An 8,815-nucleotide genomic window follows, 5' to 3' on the forward strand; every position below is an offset into this window, starting at 1 on the left:
CCTACTGTGTACCCATTCCCTGCTGAGCGAGCAGGGGTATCGTTCAAACAATTTCACTTCTCTTTGTAACCATGTGGGATATACCGGTACGGATGTGATATCGACTATCCCTCAATTCAGGGCCAAAATGTCTTGATTAACAGTGTCCTGTCTATAGAGCCCGTGCGTAGGTCACGACACTTCGTGAGACCTTAGTACTCCAAGTGACAAACATTCGGTCCGGTCTAGTAAAGTCATATTTGGCGGTCGCGCAGTTTGGAGCCAGAACTGATTCATGTATATACGCTTGTCACCGGAAATCTGATACCGGAAGTAAGCTGGGGCCCGTCTCCAATATCGCAAGTTGGCGCGCGCAAAGAGAGCCGGGACTCAACTTAGGACCGAAAGTAGTGCCTAAGATTTACAGGTCCTATTTAGGATTGAACCGTTTACTGATGGCAAGCCGAATAACCGTATTGTGTTCAATATCAAATGATGTTCCCGGTAGGTCACGCATATCGAGATAATTATTCTCTAAGGTAACATGAAAAATTTCCCAAAACTGTATGTTGACACACACACACACACACACACACACAATAATATACAGCTGGCTCAGGGATTTTAAGGTTTATTTGCACCATTAGTTTATAACATACGTATCTATCTCAAGCAGGACATGTACATGGCTCTGAACTAGTAATCAACAACGGTCTTCGGTCCATAACACTGGTTGTTTTCGCCGTCTTTATGTGCACCTAACACGACAAAGAAGCAATGTGTTTCCTATTCACGATGTCAGTAAGGGAATTTTTCCTTTAACCTTTCTTCGTATACTTTATCAAACCGCTCGCTCTGGGCCACCGTGAACCAATTCTTCCAGTCACCAGTTATACCTACAAAACATGTTATGATTTAGTTTCACGGATATGTTTCATACACTGACTACACTTTACATGAATGCATACCGTGAAACGGTGTTAAAAGAGTGATCTCTGTGCGCAATGTGTCTTCCAACAACTATATGCATGAGAAACTCCAAATACCTTTCCTGAAGTATCCACTTGAATCACCTTGCCATTGAAAGTGGTAGGTCTGGTCTTTGAGTTTCTCGTTAGCATGCTTGAGTTTCTTAAAAGAACATGCCTCGGATATGTCCTGGTATGTTTTCTCCGACAAAGGACGCCCCAAGTACTCAGCCATTCGACGTATTTCCGGAACGCAATCCTGAAAAAGAATACCATTTCATGAGAATGTTGAGTGAGTGAGTGAGTGAGTTAGTTGTGTGTTAAGTCTTATATATTCATACCTGGTTAATGAATACTGTTTTTGTCTATGTAGTCATGGTCAGTGGAAAATCTGCTGAACCTGTTATTTAGCTATCTATTCTACAGATCTTTAGTTCTGTTATACTTCAATGTTATTTTGTCGACGTATTACATTGAGGGAAAGCACCGTTTTAAGATTTTAATACAACTTTACTCTTAACTTAACAGAATGGACTGCCTCTGATTGCCAAATTCCATAATCCTCTGTACGATTTTGACTATATCATAAGCATTTGTTTTTTAGAAACTGTCAAGGAGAAACAACACCAGGTGTTTGAGAACACGTAAGCGTGCCCCTTCCATACCTGTTTGGCATACCTTTTTCATGTCTTCATAGTGCACACTGCACATTTGAAAATATTCGTGGACTTCAGATATGTTGGTCCATTCGAGAGTGTGTTCGAAATAGGGTCCGCCAGGAACTTTGAAACATGTCAGAAGAAATGAGTTTAATACATATGTTAGTCTGTTGTGAATATGAGTATTTTGTGGTAATATAATTGACCAATACGTGGTCTCACCTGCAATAGGAAAACATTAGTTCTTTCAGCCTATACTTTGTACTGATTTTGAAATTAGACTGCTACTAAACAATCGTCTGTTGACTTTCAATACTTTTAGCAAAGAACTTAGTTAAGCACCCCTAACATATCTCACGATTGAATGAGCCCCGATATAGCCCTTTGGAGCATATATGGGATATGAGTGGTCGTCGTATGCAACAAAAGGATCCTCCTGTACAGAACCTGGCCAAATTGGAAGCTGCTTTACACGATGAATACCGTAGATTGCCCCTTCAGAGCATCAGGAGGCTGACAGGGTGAATGAGGAGGAGAGCGATGGCTGTCATACAGTCACATGGAGGTTACGGTGAATATTGACCTTGTATCGTGTAAGACACGCAAAATGACATTTTGAATGTTCACATTCACCAATAAATTCAAACCTTTTCCAGGGCCATACTTGTACAGACATGGTTTTGTATGACACTCAGTCGGTTTGTTTGTTTTAAATGAGCAATTATGATCATAAAATCAACATGGATTCAAATCATTTTATGAGTCAAAGGATCATACTGTTCAGCAAGACTCATATATACAGGGGGTGCATAATTAAGTTCTTTGTGTAAACCTATATATTTAGTTGGCGGCACCGACAAAAGACTTTCGTAAGCTTACCTGAAAAGATAGTGCAGCTTGTTATAAACAAAACGCTATCACAATTCACACATTCTATCGTCCATGGATGATTGAGTGAGTCTAGTTTTACACCGCTTTTTAGTAACATTCCAGAAATATCATGGCCCGTACATGAGAACAAGTTACTTAGTTAACAAAGTAATAATTAAAACCTGCCATAAAGGGCAGTAAAACTGTAAGGTGTGTTCAGTTAAAAAGACATCTTTTAAACCAAATAACTTTTCATCGGGTCATGTAGGGTACAGTAAAACCAAAGTAAGACCACATTACTGGGGATCGTGAAGACTTACGAAGCTCCTTGTCCTGCAAGATTTATTCTAGAAAGCATTTTAATAGCCAGAATCGAATAACATCTCATGATGAGAGACACATACATGCTCCGTTCAGAAAAATATCAATGAAGTCGTCCTAAGTGCCAGTGTAGGACGGTTTTGCCACAGGGTTGTCCTTCCAGACCTGCTTGGTTGTTTGATTGAAGGACGACACCACGCAGTCCTTAGGATTCCTCCTGACGTACACGACTTTACATCTTTTGTGCCATACATCATCTGGTAGTTGGCTGCAGGCATAGTTTACATTTCTGAGTGAGTGAGTGAGTTAACACTTGAAGTCACATCGGCAATATTTCTGCCATACCGTGACTAAAACTAGCTTAAAATTCTTTAAAAAATACATATAATTTATAAAGCCCTGTCAACGAAGGACAGTAAAATTACTCGGTTATCACATATTTGTTTAAACTAGATCAAGGAGAATTAAAACAATACACTGACAATTAACGACACCAGATAACGATTGGCAAGAGATCGCCAGCAAAGGGTTTACATTTTCGTTTTAACAACATTTGAAAACATCTTTCAGTCTAATTTTCCTTCCGTGTTTACATTTTGTTGAAAAGAACTCCTCTTTATATGGGACTGGTCATAAACATTCGCTTGCTCACTACCTCGAAGCGTCCTTGGTGTATGCTATCCGATTTGCATTGAATGCAGCTATTAGAAAAATAAACTCACGGTGTTACAACCTCCTTATATTCATAATAATACAAATCAGCAACTTTTTCAAACTTTTGTGTCATAAATTTCATACCTTGGACGCAGGTGTGTGTGGAGGATCCTTGGTGAAGCCAGCGCCTCCAGCTCTTCGTGTTCCCTGTATTCCAGCCAGGCTGAGTTCTGCCAGTGTTTCGCGTACTCGGCCTTGCCTGCCACGATCATGTTGAGGATCTCCCAGGTCCAATGTGTACCTGGAGTGTTAATATCAACAAAAAATACCAAGGGGAATCCATTATTTCATAAATATCTTAAATTCCTCAAATATAATTACCAGATGTGAAGGTTAGTTAAAACATACTAACTGAAAATATAATTGACACATAGTTATTCGATCGTTTAAATTCCTAAACTCTTTTATACTGCGACTTGAAATCAATTGCATTAAACAGATAACGTTCTTAAAACGGACTGTTATAGGTTGAGCGACTATTTCAAAAGGATGTCAAAGGAGATATACTTGCTGACATGTCTCTAATCTGCCAGTTTTGAAAAGTAATCACATCATTTATTTCTTGAAAGGAATTCGAAAATCACATAATAGTGATTTATCAGACAATAATGTTTTAAGAAAAGCAATATTTGTGGATGTCAGCTTTTTTATGTGAATAAACAACACGTTCGTTTCAGGGTGTATGCTTGCTCCATCATCTGGTGATAAAGGAGCAAGGTGATGAAGGAGCAAGGTGATGAAGGAGCAAGGTGATGAAGGAGCAAGGTGATGAAGGAGCAAGGTGATAAAGGAGCAAGGTGATGAAGGAGCAAGGTGATGAAGGAGCAAGGTGATGAAGGAGCAAGGTGAAAAAGGAGCAAAGGAGCAAAGTGATGAAGGAGCAAGATGATGAAGGAGCAAGCGTACACCCCGAACCGTCGTGTTTATTCACAGAAAGAAGTTGACATACAGTACTTCTAAATGCCTCCCTTTGTTTGCAAATGGCATTATTCATGACTCCACAGTGTATTACCTGACTTTGGGTAAGTGCAGAGTAAGATGTCGTCGTCACGGATAGGAATAAACTTCACATTCTTCAAAGTGTCCAACACTATAGCAGCCTGCACGAGACCGTCATCCATTACCAGTTCAACATTGATCCCTGCCGCCATGGCTTTCTCTGCTGGCGTCGACATCTCGCCTAACACATTAAAGTGAGTGAGGTCAATTTAAATCCGATTTAAACAATATTCCACTTGCGACAGATCATTTCACCTGTATGTGTAAGGAAATCCTGCAGTTTTAAGAGGTGTAACTACCATACACGAGCATAAGAATGCTGCTTACAAACCTAGATGGAAAATGTGGGTAGATCAGGAAATTACAATCTTCGCTTTCTGTTGGTAGGCAAAAAACTCATTGCGGTTCCTCAGACGCACTACCTTTATCAAATGGCCACACATTTACTATTCAAACATGATACACTGTAGTATGCTTTTCAGAAATAAATATGCAAATGAAATAAAGCGCATGGCCCAACTTCCACAGATATAGTGCTCATTATGCTCACTAACAGTCCTGACCTAAAGCAGTGTGTATTTTATGTCCTTAAATTATGAATAATTTCCACAAAGGTGTAATCTTGAAAATTACCCTTTGGCTGAACACGTTGCTCAAAACCCTCAAGCGGTACAAACTGTGTAACTCGCAGCGTCTATCCTAGTCTATGACAGTTTGTAAAAAAACAATAACTGTGTATTATGAATTTATATTTTTGTTAGTCACGGTATTGCTGAAATGTCTTAAAATCTTAACCCAGTTAGTCACTCACTCACCATGCATCAATATAATGCTAGTCAAAACAAAATTATTGGGCGTTCAACGCATTGTATTCGTCATCACAGAAGCCACATCAATACTACAGGATATGCACTACTTACGTCGTTCGTCACAGTATTACTGTTTGGCTAAACAACAACAACCGAGGAATACTACCCACATAAAAACTGGTCGATAACACATGATGTGTACCACTTATTTTATATGACATTATGTCACTGGCTAGTCTGTAACACCTGAATTGTGATCTTATATTCCATGGCAATACATCACTGCTGTGATAGTCCATAACACCCGAACGTTACTACTTATTTTTAATGAGAATACACCACTACTAAACTCTATTATAGAATTAAACTAATGTTAGATGACAATAAATCACTCACTGCAATGCTAGTCGACTACAGCCAGAGCGTGACACTTGTTTTATATAGAGTATGCTACACGAGGTCAGATACCATAGGAACGACACTCGTTTCGTATAATTCGTATGTTATGAGACCGAGTGAGGTATTTTATTTATTGCCCACGTCTTACATGCATTAAATTGACAAAATAGCGTATTTTGTTGTTTCTATGGTTTCAAACCGAAACCGTTTCATAAAGAGGTTGCGAAAGAATGCATGAGGTGCATGAGGTGAGGTGAGGTGAGGTGAAATTGGGTTTAACGTTGTGCTTGAGAATATTTCGATCATATGACGACGTGCATGCGTGTGTATTGGTATGTGCGGCTGCTTGTACTAGCCCAAACGTAAGCTGGTTTTATAGTGCTAGCCCACTGAGATACCATGCCGCAGTGAAGCACGAATACCCCACTCAGACACATTATACTGACTCCGAGCCGACCAGTCCTTGTTGTACCCATTAATGCCGAGCGCCAGGTAGGGACCAACAAGTACCATATTGTAGCGTCTTTTGGAATGACGCGGTCGGGGATCGAACGCGCGACCTTCCACTCTCCGGGCGGATGCTCTAACCACTACACCACGAAGGCGGTACTTTTGCATGACGTCACACTGTAATGATGTCCCTACGCCTTGCTTGTCTGCCCCCTTGGTTACCGACGTCACGATGCATGTCAGTTGTCATCGCCTCATACAGGCTCGTACATAAACTACTCCGTAGCACCCCGTTTCTTAGTTTGCAGTTGCTTCACTCGGCTAACAGCACTTGTGAAACTTTGCGTTTATGTTTTTCGACGCATATAATGTCTTGGTTGGTCTCACAATTAAACAGCGATGTGGCAACGTTCGCAATGTTTACATTCCCACAATGCATATAAATTGTAGAATGAATGAATGCACGTGTTTGTTATGAATGGAAAAATAGTTCCGTCACAGGGTGACCTAATTGAGAGGTCATCGGTTATCCAATCAAATCGTTAGAATCTCAGGTCAAGTCGTTACGACACAGATCAACGCGATACGACACTCGTGTGACGTACGAGATTAGTATGCAACTTCCCATACGTTGACCACGTGGGTAATAAATGACAATACATCACTGCTAGGATAGTCGATAACACCCGAAGTGTACTAAATATTTTAAATGACAATAAATCCCCGCTCGGCTTGTCAACAGCCAGAGTGTACGACTTAATTATATCGCAATACATCATGATAGTCGATAACACCCAATGCGCAATAATCATTGTACATGACAATACATAATTGCAAGGCCAGTCGATAGTAACTAAAGTGTACACATAATTTCACATGACAATACATCACTGCTTCGATAGTCGATAACACCCGATCTGTACTAATTATTTTACATGACAGTACCTCACTGCTTAGATAATCGATAACACCCGATGCGTACTAATTATTTTATATGAGTGAGTGAGATAAGATTTAACGTCACAGTGGCAATACCTCAGCCATATCGTGACGAGAACAATGTTATTCATATCAATATATAAACAATAAATTAAGAAAATAAAAACCTGTGATCGGACAGTAAAACTACTAGAATATCGCAGCTCTTAATTTAAAACTAGTACGCTATCATAAAAATATATCACTAACGACATATTTTACATGACAATACATCACTGCTTAGATAGTCGATAACACCCGATGCGTACTAATTATTTCACGTGACAATACATCACTGCTTAGATAGTCGATAACACCCGATGCGTACTAATTATTTTACATGACAATACATCACTGCTTAGATAGTCGATAACACCCGATGCGCACTAATGATTTCACATGACAATACATCACAGCTTAGATAGTCGATTGCACCCGATGCGCACTAATGATTTCACATGACAATACATCACTGCTTAGATAGTCCATAACACCCGATGCATACTAATTATTTTATATCAGTGAGCGAGATAAGATTTAACGTCACAGTGGCAATACCTCAGCCATATCGTGACGAGAACAATGTTATTCATATCAATATATTAACAATAAATTGAGAAAATAAAAAACCTGTGATCGGACAGTAAAACTACTAGAATATCGCAGCTCTTAATTTAAAACTTGTACGCTATCATAAAAATATATCACTAACGACATATTTTACATGACAATACATCACTGCTTAGATAGTCGATAACACCCGATGCGTCCTAATGATTTCACATGACAATACATCACTGCTTAGATAGTCGATAACACACGATGTGTACTAATTATTTTACATGACAATACATTGCTGCTTAGATAGTCGATAACACCCGATGCACACTAATGATTTTACATGACAATACATCACTGCTTAGATAATAGATAACATCCGATGCGCACTAATGATTTCACATGACAATACATCACTGCTTAGATAATCGATTACACCTGATGCGCACTAATGATTTCACATGACAATACATCACTGCTTAGATAGTCGATTACACCCGATGCGCACTAATGATTTCACATGACAATACATCACTGCTTAGATAGTCGATAACACCCGATGCGTACTTATTATTTCACATGACAATAAATCACTGCTTAGATAATCGATAACATCCGATGCGTACTAATCATTTTACATGATAATACATCACCAATGTGTACTACCTACTGTATCTGAAAAGGATATTCAATAGCATCCGATGTGAACGACATATATTATGCGTCAATATATTTCTGCGAAGCTCGTCAATAACACCCGATGTGTACTATTCACTCAATACATCTGTCTTCGGCTTGTAAATAACATCAGAGGTCTGTATTACTCACTGTTTATACTGTGCATCAATTCTAAGAACAGTCTGTCACTCGTGGACTACTTCAGAACTTGTCACCACGACAGTGTATTCAAATGTCAACGATCGGTTCAGTAGTCAAGTCTCCCCTTTCAAGATTCCAGCTCTCACACACTGCCGACTCAATACTCCTCCTATGTGCTATGTTTATGTAGGTCATGAAACTTGCGTTACTTGTGTCAGTATACCCTCATGCTCCCGATACACACATTACCCTCCTTCTGTGAGCAATGCTTCTCGTTGTCAGTGATCAGCAA

The 8,815-nt window shown here is 39.5% G+C and overlaps 1 protein-coding gene and 1 long non-coding RNA gene across 2 annotated transcripts; both read right to left on the minus strand.

Annotated features, from left to right (window-relative positions):
* Positions 1-594: 594 nt before the first annotated feature.
* On the minus strand, positions 595-8,815 carry LOC124282333 (sulfotransferase 1C2A-like). Its single transcript, XM_046718299.1, has 5 exons — positions 8,533-8,815; positions 4,524-4,691; positions 3,596-3,752; positions 2,917-3,065; positions 595-875 (listed from the first exon to the last, which is right to left on the minus strand). The coding sequence occupies exons 1-5, from the start codon at positions 8,546-8,548 to the stop codon at positions 778-780; spliced, it is 588 nt and encodes a 195-aa protein (XP_046574255.1). The 5' UTR covers positions 8,549-8,815; the 3' UTR covers positions 595-777.
* LOC124282358 lies at positions 1,072-2,195 on the minus strand. Its single transcript, XR_006900134.1, has 3 exons — positions 1,965-2,195; positions 1,626-1,729; positions 1,072-1,206 (listed from the first exon to the last, which is right to left on the minus strand). It is a non-coding gene; the product is annotated as an uncharacterized LOC124282358 (long non-coding RNA).

Source organism: Haliotis rubra, unplaced genomic scaffold (assembly GCF_003918875.1).
Source record: "Haliotis rubra isolate DU_JTF1 unplaced genomic scaffold, ASM391887v1 Scf299, whole genome shotgun sequence".
Taxonomy (NCBI): Eukaryota; Metazoa; Mollusca; class Gastropoda; order Lepetellida; family Haliotidae; genus Haliotis; species Haliotis rubra.